The sequence below is a fragment of the Peromyscus leucopus genome, chromosome 7 (assembly GCF_004664715.2).
Source record: "Peromyscus leucopus breed LL Stock chromosome 7, UCI_PerLeu_2.1, whole genome shotgun sequence".
NCBI classification, from domain to species: domain Eukaryota; kingdom Metazoa; phylum Chordata; class Mammalia; order Rodentia; family Cricetidae; genus Peromyscus; species Peromyscus leucopus.
This window is the reverse complement of record NC_051069.1, coordinates 72,869,073-72,889,390: the sequence shown is the minus strand read 5'-3', so window position 1 is coordinate 72,889,390 and position 20,318 is coordinate 72,869,073. Positions and strand designations below refer to the sequence as shown.

General features: G+C 41.8%; 1 protein-coding gene across 1 annotated transcript in view; it reads left to right on the top strand.

Annotated features, from left to right (window-relative positions):
• Nucleotides 1-19,861, top strand: part of Elovl4 (ELOVL fatty acid elongase 4) — a 31,541-nt gene extending 11,680 nt beyond the window's left edge. Inside the window, exons 2-6 of the mRNA XM_028875485.2 lie at nucleotides 7,176-7,363; nucleotides 9,094-9,174; nucleotides 13,845-14,016; nucleotides 15,255-15,382; nucleotides 17,766-19,861. Of these exons, the coding sequence (XP_028731318.1) occupies nucleotides 7,176-7,363; nucleotides 9,094-9,174; nucleotides 13,845-14,016; nucleotides 15,255-15,382; nucleotides 17,766-18,041 (845 nt within the window). The 3' untranslated portion in view covers nucleotides 18,042-19,861. The remainder of the gene's footprint in view (nucleotides 1-7,175; nucleotides 7,364-9,093; nucleotides 9,175-13,844; nucleotides 14,017-15,254; nucleotides 15,383-17,765) is intronic.
• The last annotated feature ends 457 nt before the right edge of the window (nucleotides 19,862-20,318 follow it).

Here is a 20,318-nt window from a genome sequence, read left to right as displayed (position 1 = left end):
TTCTGCGCGAGTCTTCCCAGGGTATCACTCAAGACTCTTTCCTCATTGCAGCATTGGTTCCATAGGTTCTAGGAATGTGGATATTCTAAAAATGTTTAATTTTACTAATACTTTCTTTTTTCTGGGATGTGATGGTAGAATTTTACTAGAAAGGAAGTTCATTTTGGCTAGTGGAAATCCTGAAACAGACAGACAGACAGATAGACAGACAGACAGACACACACACACATACACACACACACACACACACACACACACACACACACACACACACAAAGTAGACCTATTAGAAGTTCCTAAGGATTCATTGTAGTTACTTGTTTGGAAGCAGAGGTTATTGAGCTACCTAAGAGCCATTGGATTACTAGTATTTTATTCTTCATTAAAATAGTTTTATGTTGCCTTTTGAAAATAGCTTTTTAGCATAACTTGAAAATTAAGCTGGTGGGGACTGGCAGGATGGCTCAGCAGGGAAGGGGGCTTTCTCTGAAGGCTCCCAATGTGAGTTCAATCCCCAGAACTCACGGATAAAGGTAGAAGGGGAGAACTGACTTCAGAGGTTGTCCTCGGACCTCCACACACATGGCATGGCGTGTGTGCATGCCTGCACTCACACGCTTATCACGATACACAACAGCAAGTGAGGAACGTTTACACATGTTAAGCTAGTGAGAGCAAGTTAAGGGTGAACCATAAGACATCGTATCCTCTCAGTATATAGGACAGAAATACCTTGCCTTCTCAGTGTAAACTCTTCCTGATTTAATTATCATTGTTCCTTTGTCTTGAATTTGGTTTAATTCTAACATTGTAAAGGAGGAAAACTTAGTGGTTATTGTCAGTGCTGTGGCTGACTACACCGTGTCAGACACTAAACACACACACACACACACACACATACACACACACACACACACACACACACACACACACACACACACACCCCTTAACTCTTCCAATGCTGTGATCACCCATGAGGCTGGGGAGTCTCTCGGCTGGCTGCCGCATGAGGATTCTAATGCTGGTGATCTGGTGAGCTAGAGGAAGCAGACAAAAAGCCCCAGAAGGTACCAAGGACTTGTGAGGGGAGGGACCCACACGGCTTTGATGTCAGGCAACCCTGTGAAGATTTGCAGGGGGAGAGAGCAGGTGCATTGGGAAGGAAGGAGGGACACTGTGGGGTCTGTATGGGCCGGGAGCACTTAAGTTCTTATGGTAGTGAGTTCCTCAAAGAAGGGAAGGACAGAGGGAGGGCGCAGTTGATTCCCAATGTCTGGCTGTTTTCTCTCCCCTGCCTCCCTGCCCAGTTTGCTGCGGGTACACCCTCTCCCCCTGGTAACTCCAGGCACAGACCTTTATTCTAGAATCTTTTTCTCCTTCTCTGTGCACTTGCTTGTGGCCTTAAGCTCTGATGTGACTCCTCCCCATGTCTCCTGCCTTGGAAATTCCTCTGCAACTCTAGAGCTTCCTGGCCACCCCACCTAGGGATCCCACACAGGGATGTACCTTATACTGGGATGTACCTCACACAGGAATGTACATTATACAGGGATGTTTAGCATTTCCTGCTCACTTCCTCCTAGACCTGCCCTTCTTGCTGGTGTAGTCTACGCTGTCCTGACTTTCTCAGCTGCCACCTGGCCATAAGTATATCAGGAATCCTAAGCTTTGCTTCTCATCTCCCCTGTCACATCTATAACTGTCCCCAGATCTACAGAAATTGCCCTGTGACCTTCCTGTTGTCTCCTGACCAGAGCAGTGAGCCATGCCTAGATCCTGGGGTTCCATCACCTCATGCATTCCATCACCATGTCAGAATCCGTGGAAGCCCTGTCGTCAGGGTTGGGCCCCAGCTGCAGAGGTGTCCGTTCAGAACCTGGGGTGGGTCCGGGAGCCAATACGTTAAACAGCACTTGCTCCTATGTCTCCAGTGGAGGTGAACCTGACATGGTTTCCATGCCTCTGACAATCCCCTCCCCCTGCAGTCTGCCCTTCACTGCTACCAGGGGCTTGTCAATCAACTAAGGGAGCTCCGGGTCAGTTTCTCTAATTCCCTTCTCTGAAACGGGACCACTTTGCCTGCCTGCCTGCCGGGCATATTTTTGTTCGTTGAGTCAGAGTTCAGGTGTCTGTCATTGAGCCGTGTCTTGTCCACTTTCCTGTCCTGTTGCTCAGCGTGGACTCTCATCCTGCTGCAGAGCAGTTGAGTTTTCAAGTCTGTCCCTTCCTCCAATAAATGATGAACTTCCATAGGTCAGCGACCGAGTGATCGGCACCCCCCCCCCCACAGTAGTTACAAAGTGGATAGCCTGGATTCAATGCTGTCTGGTCAGAATTAAATCAGATCAAATTAGAAACGTGTGTCAGTTGTGTGTTCAAGAAAGCTCATTTTCTGGGCATGGTAGCACACATTTCTAATTCTAGCACTAGGTAGAGGTAGAGGCAGGTGGAACTCTGTGAATTCAAGGCCATCCTACTCTATATAGGGAGTTCCAGGATAGCCAGGGCTACATAGTGAGACCCTGTCTCAATAAACAAATAAATAAATATTCATTTCAGATGGGCATACCCTTGTTTTTTTAAACAGTTAGCAACCCTTTGGAAGTTTTGACAACATGGTTGAGTAACTATGTATGACTTTTCAGCATAGGTTAAAATTAGGTGATTATTGTCCATACGTGATTATTGTCCATACCAACACACGTGAACAGGTCAGTCCAGCTTGACGTGAGCTTTATGAAACAGTAAATATGTTGTTACAAATGGAAACCATTATAACCTTTAAGGGTGAGGCATGATGACACATGCCTGTCATTCCAAACCCAAGAAGTTGAGGTAAGAGAATCTTCAGTTCCAGGCCAAGCACTCGGGGACATATTGAAAATAAAGGCAGGAAATTCAGTCCGATCCTTTGGAGTAGCACACGAGAATGTGGAGAAATCCCAGGCCTCAGTTGAAGCTTCACAGAAAGTGCAGTGTCCCCGGAAATGGACTGCAGCGCAGACCAAAGCGTCCGTGTGCATGTCAACTACTGGAGCTTGTTGTTGTTTATCATTAAAGCTGGAGGATCACTCATCTGCTTCACCTCCTCCCTCCCCTGTTTAGAGATGAAGGAGATGAAGCGGGTTGTGCCCTGGAGTCCTGTGCACAGTGGCAGGGCCAGTGTTGGAGCGCAGTCCTTCACTGGCACACCGTGTCCTGGATGCTTTCTGTCGTTTCCTGTCGTCATCTGGCTTCTCGGCTGTGTCTCAGCCTCCCTTAGCATCCATCAGTGAGAAGCTCTCACTGAGGTCCTCTGTCTCTCCTTGATAGTCCGAAGTGTGTGTGATGAATGAGAGAATGAGACAGTGCACCACACTGCACATCAACACGAGGAAGCAAGCTGGACATAACGGGACACCAGAGTTCTAGCTCGTGTTGGAGAGGCTGAGGCAGGAGAATCACCTGAGCTCACGTGTTCAAACACAGGCTTGAGAAAAGAGTGAGACCCCCTATTTCTAACTAAAAAAAAAAAAAAAAAATTAAAGAAGTTCATCTTCTATTCTTAGTTTCTGGCTAATTTTGGACTTTTTCTATTTTCTTTATTTTGTATGTGTCTGTGGTATAAGCTAATGTGTGTGTATATTCGTAGAGGGGTGTGTGTGTGTGTGTGTGTGTGTGTGTGTGTGTGTGTGTGTGTTGTATGCCTAGATCAATGCTGGATGTTTAATTACCTGGCACCTCTTTTTTTTGAGACAGGGTCTCTTCCTAAATGTGGAGCTCATGGACAGAGCTAGACTAGCTGTCCAGCAAGCCCAGCCTCCCCAGCACTTAGATGATAAGCATGCAGTGCCACTCCCAGCTTTTACATAAATTCTAGGGATCAAATTCAGGTCCTTATATTTGCATAGCAAGTACTTTATTGACCAAGCCTTCCGACCAGCCTTTGAACTTGCTTTTCTGTTTTTTTTTCTTTTTCTTTTTCACTCGCTGCTCAGAACTTTCTTTGGAGTCAGTAGGAATCCTCTGTGTGGTGAGATAAAAAGTGAGACATAATCCAGGATCTTAGACCTTAAGGTCTCTTTATAGAAGAGTGCATCTCCCTACTTTGCCATGTTGACTATCCCATTACAGGGCATTGGCTCTTGGCTTCCATCTGATGGGTCAGTATTTGCCCTAGCATTTGTGGAGAACAGGACTCCTAGATTTCAGGAGTTTATCCTGATTTCTGCGGGGTCTTCTGGCAGTTGTGTTTATAAGGGTAGTTATCGCTGAAGGATAATGTGTCTTCTAAGCCATAAACAAAGCACATAGGACAGTCACGTGGCCTGTGACAAACGTCAGCACAAGTCAACATGGTTTAAGTCTCTTCCTCCTTCTGACTGGCTTACTATTTCCTCTGTTTTTCAAAAATGTTAAGTCTGGTAGTATTTGATTTGATGCGTATAATCATAGTTACCTTGAACCATAGACCTCCTTTGTGAAGAAGGAAATAAAATCTGTTTGCAGTTTTCCTTGTTCCCATGTATGTTTTTCCTCAAAGTAATTATCTTTCCTTCCCCTTTTTCTTTTTGTTTTTTAAAGATTTTTTTTGTGATTATAGCATAACGACATCACTTCCTTCTTCCCTTTCTTCCCTCCAGACTTTCCCATGTACTCCCATGCCTAGGTCTTTCAAATTCATGGTCTCTTTAACTGTTGTTGTTGTTGGTGGTGGTAGCGTGTGTGTGTGTGTGTGTGTGTGTGTGTGTGTGTGTGTGTGTGTGTGTGTGTATGTGTGTATGTATGTGTGTGTGTATTCCTTGAATGTATATGTTTTCAAAGCTGACTATGTTGGTATTGGATAACCAATTAGTGCATTCTTTGTTATGATTTTAAAGGGTGTTACTTTTGTTTATGTTGCATTTGTTTAACTCTGTGAAGCTGTGTTACTGTGCCTGTCTAGAACACCTGATGGTCTCATAAAGAGCTGAATGGCCAATAGCAAGGCAGGAGAAAGAAACAGGTGGGGCTGGCAGGCAGAGAGAAGATATAGAAGGAGAAACCTTGGAGGAGGGGAGAAGAAGGAAAGAGATGAAGGAGTGAAAAAAGTAGAGAGAGAAAGAGGACTCCTGGAGCCAGCCACCCAGCCACCCAGCCAGCCATGGAGTAAGAAACAAAGAAAGGCATACAGGAGTAGAAAAGGAAAAACCCAGAGGCAAAAGGTAGACGGGGTAATTTAAAGTCAAGAAAAGCTAGCAAGAAACTAAGCCAAGCTAAAGCCGGGCATTCCTAAGTAATAATAAGACTCCATGTGATTTATTTGGGAGCTGGGTGGCAGGGCCCTCAAAAGGGCCCAAAAACCAAACAACAACAGTGCTTCCCTGGAGAAGACTATTCTTCCACTCTCAGCACCCCTCAGTTGTCTGTAGTTCTTTGTGTAGGGTTCAGGCCTTGTGAGGATCCCCCTGTCCATGTTCACATGCCTCTTGATATCACCCTTTTCTAGCTCACGTTCAGGCAGCCATGTTGGTGAGACTTCCCTGTGTAGCTTCTGACATGTCTAGGAGACACAGCTTCTCAGCTCTTACAGACCTTCTGTCCCCCTTCTGCAATGATTCCTGAGCCATAGGTGTGGGGTTTGTGTTGTAAATGCATCCTTTGGGCCTGGGCTCTATAACTTTGCACTTTGATCTGTTGTTGTTTTCTATAATGGCCTCTGACTATTGCATAGAAAAGTTTCCTTGATGAGGGCTGAGAACTACACATATCTGGCTAGGCCCTGGAGAAGGAAGTCCCCTTAGGAAGGTTTTGTTGAGACAGGATATCTCTTATAATTTAGTAGACTGGCCTCCAACTCAAAATCCTTCTGCCTGAGTGTTCTCCTGTCCTTCTCACCTTTTATCAACTGTTATTTCATTGAAACCTAGCAACTGTGGCTCTTCCTGACTTGGAGGACTATTTCATGAAACAATGTTTCCTTGTGTCATATTTCCAGTTGACAGTCTATAGAAATAGATTAGTGTGCACTTAAGCATATGTATAGATGTGTGAGCATATGTATGTATACAGAGAGAAAGAGAGAGATTCGAACGCTACCTCTGACCACACTCACAGCCCGATTAGTATATTTTAAAACAGTATTCTAGTATTTGGATATCTAATCCAGAACCATTTGCATATATTGTTTTAGTAAACAAGTCAGTTTACATAGAAGTTACTGTAATTAACACGATATTAAATTCATTTAGGCTGGATTCTAGGAACTGGACAAAAAACTTTTTTTTTATTTTTTGAAATAAACTATGCTGAAAATAGAATGTTAAATGTGTTTTGTATTGCCAAGCATAAAGTGGTCATTTGATTATAAATGAATGAAATGCTGTTTAACTCTAGAAATATGAAATTTAATCTTGATATACTTTATGTATGTAAGTAGAAATTTTTTTAATCTGTTATTTCTTTGTCATATCTTATTTTATCAATGGTCTCATTTTGAAAATATTAAAATTTAAAATTGATTATTGGTTGCATATTTAAATATTATGGGTAATCAATTTACTTTAAGTGAAATTACTTGTTCCACTGTTTGTATTTGCACACATGTGAATTAAGGGAAGGGAAGCATACAGATAGCTTTTTCATAGATAGTCAAATGGATGCACACTGTCAGTGGAAAAGTAGTAAACACATTTATGATAAATTAGAATTGTAAAGAGATTACCTTAATTCCTCAAGTATGATGGTATGGCAGCTCTCATTTCCAGAGCTGCTCCTTCTCATGGCTTCCATTGCCCAGTACCTCATGAGTCTGATTTGTGCTTGCTGGGGGTGGAGACAGAGTGTGGTGCCACACTGCCTGATAGATTTCGCATACTTAGCGCAGAAACTGAGCATTTCCTTAAAAGAATTCTTTTAAAGCTATGAAGTCTTGATTTCACTTTCCTCTCAAGCTTATTGCCTATATTTTTAGTGCATTTCTTCTGTTCCTTTGATTCTTCATAGAACATACCATGTAACCTAAGTAAAGAAATGATTTTCCAATATGATACTTGTAGGAGTTGGTGGTGTCTGTATTTGTTTTATATACCATGTGTTTTCATAGGGAAATTAGATAGTTTAATTAAGAAATTAGGACATTTTAATTCCTAAGAGAATTTTGTTCTGTAAAACGTGTATTGTTCAATAAATTTCATGTTGTTTCATTCTCTCCGTAGATAAACGTGTAGAAAACTGGCCGCTGATGCAGTCTCCATGGCCAACGCTAAGCATAAGCACACTGTATCTCCTGTTCGTGTGGCTGGGTCCAAAGTGGATGAAAGACCGGGAGCCCTTTCAGATGCGCTTGGTGCTCATCATCTATAATTTTGGCATGGTTTTGCTTAACCTTTTCATCTTCAGAGAGGTGGGTTTATTAATGTCACTCTAATAGTTCCCCAGGATTGTTGGGAGCGATTTCAAAATGAGACCCCTTGAAACTACTGTTTGCAGGCTTGCACTTCAGCATGGCGGTTAGCTCCTTGGAGCACGTTTTTAACCTCTAGAATTTCTAGGTAGCAGAAGTAAGCAATGGAGTGGAGGATAGCTGGGTAGAGCGGATTCTCAGCACACTCTTAGTAACTGTTTTGACACTGGGAGTTAGCCAGCTGTTTCGGTTTCTTCTTTCCCATCTCTCAGATGGGAAATAAATACCTGCCAAGTAAGGAAGGCTGTTATTAGAGGCGAGCGAGCAAGAGAGGTGAGTTTTCGGGACGCCTGGCACATCTTCGGCCCTGAGGGAGCCATCGGAGCTGCCTGGAGCCCTTCTTCGTCAGTTTCAGGCCTGCCATCTGATCAGAATACTTGAAAGTGCCAGTTTCACTTATGTAACTTACTGTATTATATGTTGGAGCCGAAAGGAGTTGCCTGTCATGCAGGCGTGGCTGCTAGTCATCACCCTTTCCTGGACCTCAGCAAATTCTCCGGGTTATTTTGAAAGAAAATCCTGGAGGCTGGATTGGCACATTTTAAGTTGCTAAAGTCTTAGGACTTCACTCCTAAGAGATTTACTAAAATTCTGTGTCAGCTGATAACTAACCACAGGTACTAAGAAAATTAACCCTCTAACAACTAGGCTGATAGACTCTCAGCTTCACAGACCCCTTCATTTGCTTTATTTGGATATCTTCACTTAGTCTGCTGGGCACACACCACTTTGGATCAAGATATAAATAGGTTAAGGCTGGACAGCTCTTGGCTCAGAATCCAAAGAGTTTCTTTCATCTTACACTTCCAGGTAACAGTCCAGACCGAGGGAAGTCAGGGCAGGAACCTGAAGGCAGGAACTGAAGCAGAAGCCACAGAGGAGCACCACTCACTGGCTTGCTCAGTCTGCTTTCTTATAGCACCCAAGACGAACTGCCCAGGGGTGGCACCACCCACAGAGAACTGGGCCCCCAGTATCAAGCATCAGTCAAGAAAGTGCCCTACATGCTTGCCCACAACGCCGTCTGGTTGGGGGCATTTTCTGAATTGAGGGTCCCTTTTCCCAAATGACTCTAGCTTGTGTCAAGTTGACCTAAAGCTAGCCAGCACAGCGGCTGTAAAAGCTTCTCTTCCATTGAGTTGGCATTATATAGAATTGGCATCCATATCGGTCTAGAAACATAAAATGTATTGTTCTAATTTCTATAGAAATAGTGCACTGTGCTAAATATGTAAGGTCTTGCCTAAGCAAGTTTAATTATAGGAACTAATAATAAACTATTCTCCAAATAATGAAAAGGTGTTATGTATTTGATGGAGTTGATGTCTTGTGAAAAGAATGTGCTTGTGTTTTAATTTGGTCCTTATTAAAATTATCGTAAAAGCTACCGCACGAAGAACTTTAGAACTTCTAATAGATTACATGTCAATTCAAGGGCTGGGGATGTAGCTCCCAGGGCACAGCACTTGCCCAGCACATGGTGAGTCCTGAGTTCAATCCCCGGCACCACCAAACAGTGAGAAGATAACTTTAAAATGTTCAGTGTGGTTGAAATGCTTTTTAAAGAAAATAACTGCTTTCAAAATTCTTTGGAGGATTGTGTGTTGGATTTACTGTTTTCACTCCTGTGTCTACTAAACCTTTTCTCCAAATGTTTCTTTTGTTCCCAGCTATTCATGGGATCATACAACGCAGGATACAGCTATATCTGCCAGACAGTGGATTATTCTAATAACGTTAATGAAGTCAGGGTAAGTGTGCCACTGAATACCATTGATTACTACCAGCAGTTTGCCTTTATGGGTTCCCAGTATCTATCTATCTATCTATCTATCTATCTATCTATCTATCTATCTATCTATCTATCTATCTATCTATCTATCTATCCATCCATCCATCTATCCAAAAAATAGAGTGTTGTATGGGAGTGACATGTGTTGAGTGGGGTAGAGAAAGCTTTTCTTCTCTGAAACACATAATTGGAAGTCTGTTCTGTGCTGCCAGTGTGCTTTTTCATTTGGTGTTGTAAGAGAGAACGTTATTGAATTGCTAGTGTACAGTACTTTAAAAATCGTTCCTTCCATATTTGATGTAAAAAGTATTTTCGGTTTTGCCAGGCCTGGTAGCGCACACCTCTAATTCTAGCGCTGGGAAGGCAGATCTCCGTGAGTGCAAGGACAAGCAGTTCTGAGACGAACTCCAGGCCAGGCAGAGCTAGAGCCAGACCCTGTCTCCAATTTTGTTTTTCAACTTTTGTGTCAAAAATAGAAACTCATAAAAAACACTTAGCTTATTTGAAGAAAATATTTTAATTATATAATATTTAGGAAGGCACGAGATAATACCATATGTACGAAGTTAGTCTTTATTAAATTTGTAAAAAAAAACACTTAATATAATGCTACATTTTCTTTTTCCAGTTACCTACATTAATAAAATTATCCTTTAATTTAAATGGAAGAAATAGCAGATTATTAAATATTTAATGAACTCTTATATCTTTGATTACTATAAAAATTATACTCAACAAACCCAGTTTGCATACAAATGCATGTTTTGTATGTTCTATGTATCTGTTTTATATATGTGTGTATTAATGCTATATGTGTGTAATAACATTCATTGAGAAAAATGTCTTTTTAGCATGAATTTTAGGGAGCATATATATATATATATATACAGTCACCAAGAACCATAATCAAATTGTTCTTAGTATGTCATGTCCATGTAATTTCCCTACTTATCAACTGATGAAAAGTCGCCTATTTGCTTACCACACTGGCTTCCTTCACTCGGTGCATGTATGTTGAATCTTCATTCTATGCATATAGTGGCAGGGCCTTGACCACAGAAGCTCAAAGACAGAGTAAGTCTCTGCCTCCAAAGAAGAGCTCACATTCTGGTGAGGGCTGGCAGGCAGGTAATCAGCATGTCAAGAAACAGTTAAGAAAATAAAGCCCAGGGTGTGGCTGAGAGAATGAGCAAGGTTGCTTCATTCAGATTCATAGCAGATGAGAAAGATTTTCTTCTGATAACTGTATTGTAGCTAGAGTTTTCCTGCCTGGCCCACAGTCAGGACAAATCTTTGTCACCCGCCAGTCCCACAGCCGCTCAGACCCAACCAAATAAACACAGAGACTTATACTGCTTACAAACTGTATGGCCGTGGCAGGCTTCTTGCTAACTGTTCTTATAGCTTAAATTAACCATTTCCATAAATCTATACCTTGCCACGTGGCTGGTGGCTTATTGGTGTCTTCACATGCTGCTGGTCATGGCGGCGGCTGCAGTGTCTCTCTGCCTCAGCCTTCCGCTTCCCAGAATTCTCCTCTCTCCTTGTCCCACCTACTTCCTGCCTGGCCACTGGCCAACCAGTGTTTTATTTATTGACCAATCAGAGCAATTTGACATACAGACCGTCCCACAGCACTTCCCCTTTCTTTTTTTTAAAAGGAAGGTTTTAACTTTTACACATCTCCAAAGTCAGCTTGGTATATTTGGGAATTTGGGCGTAGCTTCTCTTACTACTTCCTGCTGGAGGGGGGCGCTGTATCTTATGGGGACACAAAGAAAATTTTAGGATCATGGAGTAGTCCGTGAGACCGTATTGTCTGAGCCAGTTGCCTTGAAACGATTCTGGATGTTGGATCATCTGGGCCATGGTGTCATCAGAGACCTTTCAGGTGGTCTTGGCTGGTCAAACCTGATGTATCTTAATCTGGAACAAATCCATAGCCTCTGGCTTTCTGTAGAAACAAAAACAGAGCCTCCTTTCCAAAGCAACATATCCTTATATCCAAATTTTGAAGTCAAGGTACCTTTAAAATACACATTTTTGCATAACTCAACAGCTTTTGCAATCAAATGTTTTTCTTCAGTTACAAATATCAAAGAGAACATAATCCAGATTCTCTGTGTGGTAGCCATCTTTATGTGGCTTATGTTTTATATTACCTTGAGCCTATTGCTTTAAATTGTAGCTTTCTAAGCCTGAAACGGCGCTGCGGCTGCTGGCTCCGCCCACTTCAGCTTCCCAACATGGCGGTGGTACGTTTTCCGCCAGCTCTGGGAGCCATCAATTTTCAGAAATAGTGGGTCTATGCTTCTTATCAAAGCAGCGTGTAGCCCAGAAACCTTTTTTTTTTTTTTTGTACTAGCAAAAGCTAAATCCACCATGCAGCTTAATGTGCCACTTGCAGAGGCCTCATTCCCGCCATACTGCAGATCGAGCGCACACACCAGGAACCCGCCAGTAACTCAAACCGGCAGCTGCTGCTCATTTGAGATAGACAATTAGGAAGCTGTTTTTAGCTCCGTTTTAGAATCTTTTCTCAGGTTTTAGGTGGAAACTCTTGCCCTCTCGTTGGGCGCCATTTGTAGCTAGAGTTTTCCTGCCTGGCCCACAGTCAGGACAAATCTTTGTCACCCGCCAGTCCCACAGCCGCTCAGACCCAACCAAATAAACACAGAGACTTATACTGCTTACAAACTGTATGGCCGTGGCAGGCTTCTTGCTAACTGTTCTTATAGCTTAAATTAACCATTTCCATAAATCTATACCTTGCCACGTGGCTGGTGGCTTACTGGTGTCTTCACATGCTGCTGGTCATGGCGGCGGCTGCAGTGTCTCTCTGCCTCAGCCTTCCGCTTCCCAGAATTCTCCTCTCTCCTTGTCCCACCTACTTCCTGCCTGGCCACTGGCCAACCAGTGTTTTATTTATTGACCAATCAGAGCAATTTGACATACAGACCGTCCCACAGCACTGTATTGCCAAAGGATCTCCTAAGTGGGGAGCTGGGAAAGGAGAGGCGCCCGCCTTCTCCAGGAGGATGCTTAGAAAGCCCCTTGGATAAGGCAGTGTGTTAATATTATTAGGGTAAAGCTGCAAAATACTGTCCTGCTGGTTGTGAATCCACTCTGCTGACATTCACAGACGTTGCCCACCTCAGTGAGTGGCTATCCCATGCAGTCAAATTCAACAGCACTCTTTCAGTCAAACAAACAAACAACAAGCTGCTGTGAAAACCTACCTAGGATGAACAATCTGATTGGTGAGCAGATTGCGTTTGGAGTCTCGCTCTACCCACCTCTCCCGTCTAAAGTGCACATGGTGAAATGAACATTTTACCCCGAGACTACTTTTTTTGTACTCGTGGCATGCACCATGAGGTGTCATTCCTCATTTTGATGTATCCCATTCAAAGACAGCAGTGCAGCTCACCGACCACGCAGAAGTATCGTTGCATGTGAACTGGGCTGGTTTAGGGGTCCACCTGGAGGCACAAGAAGACCACTTTGGCCTACAGTTTACCATGCTAAAATGGATAGTTAGTTACTTCATCGTTCAGCAACGTGACCATGGGCGTTAAATAGTGTTACTGTGGATAAACTAAAGGACGCCAAGCAGATTTTCAGCTAATTTTCTGCTGTGTAACAGAATTGCTCAGGTTGAGTAACTGCGTGTCAGCTGATTAAACGTAACACTTTATTTTGTTTCTGGTCTTCCTCTTTTTTCTTCTCCATGTTTTAAAATTGTAATGTTAGGGAATGCTTATTCTACATGATGCCTGATTTTGGAATTAAGAACTTTAAATTGCCATGAAGCCCTGGTTATGATCCCAGCACTTAAAAAGTAATTTTGTTTTTCAAAAGAAAAAACCCAAACCATGCAAACAAAAACTCATTATAGGCGTTAGATGCAGGTGTAAATTAAGGAAAGGATCTTAACCTGTGTCACAGAATGATTCATAAGTATACTTTGGTTGTGAACTGACTTATTTTGTAATTTTATATATGATGGTATATGACATTTAGAAAATGTTTACTATAGGAAAGTTATATTTTGCTCATTGTTACAATCAGATCCTTGTGGAATGATTTAAAACATATATAGAGGTCACCTCTTGCTGGATCCTTAATCCCCCAGCATGTCACATAATCGTTTTGTACCATCTGGTGTCTTAATTAGAGCCTGAGAAAAGACGTACTTGTGTAAACAGGATTATATTTGTGACCTAGGAAATAGTTGTTGTTTTTTTAATTGATCATTTAAAAGATTTTACTAACACAGGCTATAGTGATTAGATGCCTTTTTGTGCAGTTAAAGGAAATGGAGAGAGATGTTAAGAGATTAGCTGCTACATAAACAGGCTCTGTAAGAACCCCTGAAGTGTATACAGATATGTTGGTTTCTCTTTAAGCGGCAAAGCATAGCAGTGTGAGGGGGGCTAGGTCTGTCTGTGCTCAGCAGTTGGCCACTGCTTGGCTCTAAGTAGAGAAAGCTTTGGATTTGTTTTCTGATGGGTACATGGTGGGGTGTCAACCCACTTGGCGGCAGAATGCTTGCATGCCTTGTACATTTTGTGTGCTGTGTTTGCATTTATCAATACCTAGTAATGGTCCTTTCCTTCCCTTTTACAGATAGCTGCTGCCTTGTGGTGGTACTTTGTATCAAAAGGAGTTGAGTATTTGGATACAGTGTTTTTTATCCTGAGGAAGAAAAACAACCAGGTTTCTTTTCTTCACGTGTACCATCACTGTACCATGTTCACATTGTGGTGGATTGGAATCAAGTGGGTGGCAGGGGGCCAAGGTGAGGAACCCACCCGCCTGACTGAAAAACCCAAATAGGGGAAGTACGTTTACCTAACGGATCAGTTAGCTTGCTTTCATGGTTAATTGTCTCCAGTCATGTTCATCTCACTTAAACACTTCAGCTCTTTATCTGTGAAGCATTGAGCACCTAAAGACTTGCCCCCAAGATGAGGATAAACCATTAAGCCTAAATGCCCGAAAACAATATTAACTTGAGTGGGGAACGGTAGTGATTGGCAGTGCCGAACCGATAGAAACGAGACACACTGCCCCATTTTCAGTCCAAACCCTTGGCTTACTCCTGTTTGGACACAGACCTTGTATGACCTCCTTGCTGCCCATTTAAGCGAACTTTTATATAGCCCATTAATGCCAAAGAGGATCAGAAGTCACAGCTGGGCATTCGCCTCCAGTGTTTGAGACGGCTGTAGACTGAGGGTGATGTGCAGGCTGAACTGGACACAGCCCTTTCCTCTGGACCCAGGGTGGTGTTCTGTCCTGATTGGCAGCCTAGACATCCACACTGAAGTATTACTCGGAAACTGAAAGTGAAACCCGGAGTTTCAAGGAGAATTAGTAAATCTAAACTGACCCCACAGCTCACATCATGACAAAATGTGATATTGTGTACATGCTTAATATTCTAACGAGAAAAGGTTCTGTTGCATTTGACTGAGTAGGATATTGCTAGATCTGTGTGAACTAAATGGATTGATCACTCAATGTATGTAATGCTGTCATTTAAAACTGTGTAGAAACCTAAGAAATTAGTATTATTTTGCACCTGGTGTGCACATTGGTATCTCTAGAGATGACAATGTAATGTATTACAAGTCTCCATAAACACTTAGAAGCACCACAGCCTCTTTTCAAGGAATTACTGTTAGGAAGTAGGAAATAGAGGAAGGAGGAGGCAGCAGTCATTTTACATTGTTTGCTGAAGCTCGCTGGAGAACCCTATTTGAGAATTTACTGCACTGCTTCAAAAACCCTTCAATTATATATATATATATATATATATATATATATGTGTATATATATATATATATATCAAACAAACCCTCAAAGCTAAATTATAAAAAATGTCAAGCTTCATTTGAGAAGCTTTCTTCTAAGTGTTACTTAACTTAGATTTGAAACTGAACTAGAAGGTAATATAGATTCGTTCATTTCTTCATCTCTGTGTCACCATTGCCCATAACACTTTTCTTGCACTTGCCTCTCCTTTCTCAACAGCGTTTTTTGGGGCCCAGATGAATTCTTTCATCCATGTGATCATGTACTCCTACTATGGGCTGACTGCATTCGGCCCCTGGATCCAGAAATATCTTTGGTGGAAGCGATACCTGACCATGCTGCAGCTGGTGAGTTAAATGTTTGGAAGAGTTATTTCTGGTTGTTGCCCAAATCAAAATATTTACGTTTATTATTTGTACAGTGCCAGGTTGTTTTAGATTAGGTTCCATTACAAAATCTACTTAATAAGCAAGGTGCTGCTGCAGCGTCAAGGCTGGCTTCGTCCTACCTAATCACTCCCGGGTGGACTGGCAATAGCCACTTGCTTTATAATGCCCTTAAAGACGGGATTCAGAATCTGTCCCTCTGAGAGAGAGCCTGTAAAACTGCCCATGGAAAGGATGGTTAAAATGTAAATATGCCACAAAGTACATAGAGTCATGGATGACTAGAAGAATACTTCCCACGAGTGAATTTTTTTTTCATAGCTTACTGTTTTATTCCCTCTTCTTGTGCTTGCTTAGATTTCCAGTTTCTCCATGACTTGGTTCTTGTTAATAGACCCTATCTGGTTAGCAAAGAAAAGCACAAAGCCAAGAGAGGGCAGGGGTGGGGGAAGGGTTTGAATACAGGATGGGGCACTCTCTCTAGTTCTGTACCACTCTGCGCTTGAAGAGCAGAGCCGAGGATTTGAACTCCTAGTGTCCTAGGCCGATGGTTCTCAGCAGCCCTTCCTTGTAGGGCCTCTCTTTGCATCCCAGGGCACGCATCAAAGCACTGTTCAGAACTTGGGCGGGGCCTGTAATCAAACTGAAAATGCAAATCCAAGCTGGTAGCTAATCTCCAGGCTTCACAGTGTATTCTAATATGCTTTAATCATAGAGTGCACACAATTTTTATCAGTGGGATCGCATTTAGAAATATCCATCTCTGCCTTGAGTTGCTACATAGCCGCCTAACCAAACAGGAAACACAACCTTTGGGGAATGCTGGGTGTGAAGGATTCATTTGGTAAAGAAACACTCCAAGAAACTTCTTCCAGAATTTGTGGAAGCTCTTGATGTAGTTTGTAGAGCTCTTTCCTCTCAGTGAGAGCTAAGTGTTAGTCCCAAGAAAATGAAAAGGTGACCCAAATCATATAAATTGTTTCATCTCTTCTGTTGGGGTTTGCCCTAGGCTGTCTTTGAGCTACATCATACTCAATCACACCCTATACACACCCTATTTCAGTGGTACAGGTTCTAAGAACCATTGTGAAATCAAACGTTCTAAAAGTTTGGATTTTTGCCATGGGAATTGTTAAATTTAATATAAACTGATATGTGTGGAACAAATTATCTTAACACTTAATGAAATAAATTTATGGGTTTTGCTGTCTTTGTCAAAGAAACTATAGTTGCCCATTACAGACAGGATGCTGAACTTCAGTTTCTGAGTTAGACTTTCTCCAAACACTTAAATCATGTACAGATCTTACAAAAAGTTACCCCTTGCTAATGCTACAGAATCTGTAATTCTGTGCCACAGACCATTCAGTGACTAGTGTGCCAGAATTTAAGTTTATTATTCGAACATGTCTCCGTTTTGAATTTTTCTCTTTTTGAGAATTCATAAAATTGAAGGTGATTCTTTTTGCATTTACTGGTTTTAATGGGAATATAAATTTTTAAAGAATGGTGTTCATTCAGATGGGAACTTGCCTGTACCTTACCTGCCAGAGAAAGATAGGGAGCCTAGGGAGCCGGCTTGGTGAGCTCAAGTTCATTTCTAAGGTGAATGTGCTTTATAAGACATGAGAGCAGAGCGGAGTATTTAGGAGAAGGAGACCAGTGGTCGGGGGAGAAGAAGGCTGAGCCAGTTACAGTGATGCAGATGTATGACACTGTCAGAGAACCCCGTGTGTGTGTGTGTGTGTGTGTGTGTGTGTGTGTGTGTGTGTGTGTGTGATCCTGCCTAACAATTGAATGAAAAAGCATGGAGTGAATATGTCTCCTTGTGACAGCTTAGTAGAAAAAAAGAAGTCTAAACTGAAGGCACTAAAAAAGACCCTACAAATACTGTTGCTCTACTCTTGTTGGCCATTGCTTCTCTCTCCTTGGGTGCCCTTAAGCAAGTATTCAAATGTCCAAAATCTGTGCCAGGGACTCAGGAATGGTCAATGAGCAAGGCAGAGCCCCGCCTCCAGGAGCTACAGTCTAATGAAGAGATAGATAACAGTCAGTCAACAGATAAAGGGTCCGCTTCAGACAGCCATCACATCACTTTAAAAAACCCAACACAAAAGCACTGTGATGAGGGTGGAGAGCCATGGAAATCACCAGAATGCCTGTGCTAAGCAGGTGGCATTGGAACTGTGATTTCAAGGAGGGAGAGGCAGAGACTATGAACCTTTCAAACAGTATAGCACAATCTGGGCCCCGTGACCCCTGGGTAGGAGATGGTGATGCTGGCATTGGAAGCCTCTCAGGACTCGGATTCAATGTTCCCTGTGCTGCTGCTTTTGTTTTTCAGGTTCAGTTCCACGTGACCATTGGGCACACAGCACTGTCCCTCTACACTGACTGCCCCTTCCCCAAGTGGATGCACTGGGCTCTGATCGCCTACGCAATCAGCTTCATCTTCCTCTTCCTCAACTTCTACACTCGGACATACAATGAGCCCAAGCAGTCAAAAACTGGAAAGACAGCCACGAATGGGATTTCAGCAAATGGCACGATCAAGTCAGAAAAGCAACTAGTGTTAGAAAATGGGAAACCCCAGAAAAATGGAAAGCCAAAAGGAGAGTAGATTGACCTGGGCCTTAACTGGTTGACAGTGAGGAGACTCCTGTGTCATAGAAAATTTCAGGGGCAACAGAAGCAGAGGGTCTGGGGTGGGGAGAGAGGCAGATGTGGTCTATGCACCTTCAGACTGAGCAGACCTTTCCAAACGGTACCCAGATGTTTTATTTATGAAGTTTTTATTTTAAGCTTTTTTTTTTTTTTATTAGCCTTGATGTTGTCCAGACCAAAGCGATCCCAACGTGACCTTGGAGCCCTCCTCCTGTTCACACCCACCTGTTCAGTGGGTAAAAATGTCACCCATCTTCCATTCACCCCTTCTTCAGTCTGAATTTTAGATGATCACAGAAACACAGTTTTATGAAAAAAAATCTTTTGGCGAAATCACTAGTTCCCCACTGGTTGCAAATCTGACATTTTCTTGTCCAGAGATAGAACTGTGGATACATTTGAATTTGGATTCATTTCCTGACCCCTGTGGTCAGATCTCTCCACCTCTAGTCAGAATATTCCCTTTTGGCTGTAATTAAATTTGAAAACTCTGCTAATCTCTGTAGAATCTTAGAGGCTTGATGATGATGGTGTTGGTGAAAATAAGAAAGAATAACAGTAAAATCCTGTCTTGTGACCCAAAGGCCACCATGACTTACGGCACAAATCACTGTGGGAAACAATTTTTTTATTTTATTTTTATTTTTGTGATGAGGAAGGTAGCCTTTGAATACTCCTATTATTAGCAGAAATGTATTATGAGGATTAAGATTATTGAATGATTGAAACATGAGACAACTCATGGCTTTGTTAGTAACATCTAAGGTAGTCACATGTACATGCAGTTAGAACTCTAAGGGGATGTTGATTTTATCAGGCTTTCCTTGTTTAGATTTGTGGCTGTTGCTGATTTTTCATATGTGGACATACACCTACCTCTTCTGTTGGAAAGAACATTTAAATAAAATAAAATGAAATAAATTTTACTTAAAAAAATCAAGGAGTCCTCTAATGTAAAATTTAATTTTAACTTTCAAACTTTTTTGTTGATTTTATTTTATTTACAAATAGCATACACCAAACATTTCTGTGATGTTATCCATCTCTTTCAATGTGTCTAATTTTGAGTGATGCTTACTTCCCTTGTGACTACGTTGCAAAAATCTTCTTTATTATCTAGAAATGAAGTATACATGCATTTTGGTGCAATACCTTGACTCCTTGGTGCTAATGATCGATATATTCAGTGCTTGCTGTTACAAGGTGTTACTTGTTAATGCAAGATGAGAAAAAGCGAGACTGAGTCGGGTCTCTCAAGTCAAATTCGGTGTTTACAAAAGATGTATTTCATGTAACAGAAACGAACAACTGGAAAGCTGCGGAAGAGACGCTGTTCCACATTTTTTTTTTTACATAGACTAATTTGTTATGGGATGTCACAGAGGGATCATATGGAAAGAGAAAATGTAATAAAAATAGCATGAATATTTCTAAGTCTTTCAACTTGTCAAAACTGCATGTGTAGGATGTCTGCTGTTTGTACAGACTTTCCAAATATTTTGTAAACTATATTTATTGTGCATTGAGATTATATTTTCCCTGAAGGCATGCAGTCATGAACAATGCAGAAAATTAGCAGCACATACAGTAATAGTGCGGTCTAAGAGGATCAACACTTTTTTTTTTTGTTTTTTGTTTTTTGTTTTTTTTTGCCAGTGTGTAATGACTAGAGATGTGTAAATCTTTGTGAACATTCTGTACTGGCTTCCCGGACCCCTCCATTCCCTGTTCTCAGATTTCAGCACAATAAATATACTACTGCTGTGGGAAAAGTGATTCTTTTTGTTCATCAGTTTCTTTGTTTGTGTTCGAATTTATTTTCCGTTGCCAACTTCTTACATAGAAAAGCAACAAAACTAGATCCTGGGTCTCCGAGTTTTTGGTTCAAAGTATATTCTTTTTGTATGTATTCAAGTTTGTTTACTTTTGAGGCAGGGTTCTGCTATGTTGCTCAGTTTGACCCTAAACTCACTGCCCACTGGCCTCTGCCTCCAGAGTCTTGGGATGACAGGAGCACCATAGAACTAAAATCTTGTTTTTATGGTAGCATTTTTTAAAAATTAGTTCTAGTTGCTTTCAGACATGAAACATACATTCTAAGTACTTCTGGGGACACTCTTAGAATATCTATTCAAATCACTCTCAGTCCTTACTATAAGTTTATGGAAGATGACTTTCAATGATGAAATGACAGCCTTTCTTAATAGCTTTGATAACTTCTGAATCATCACAG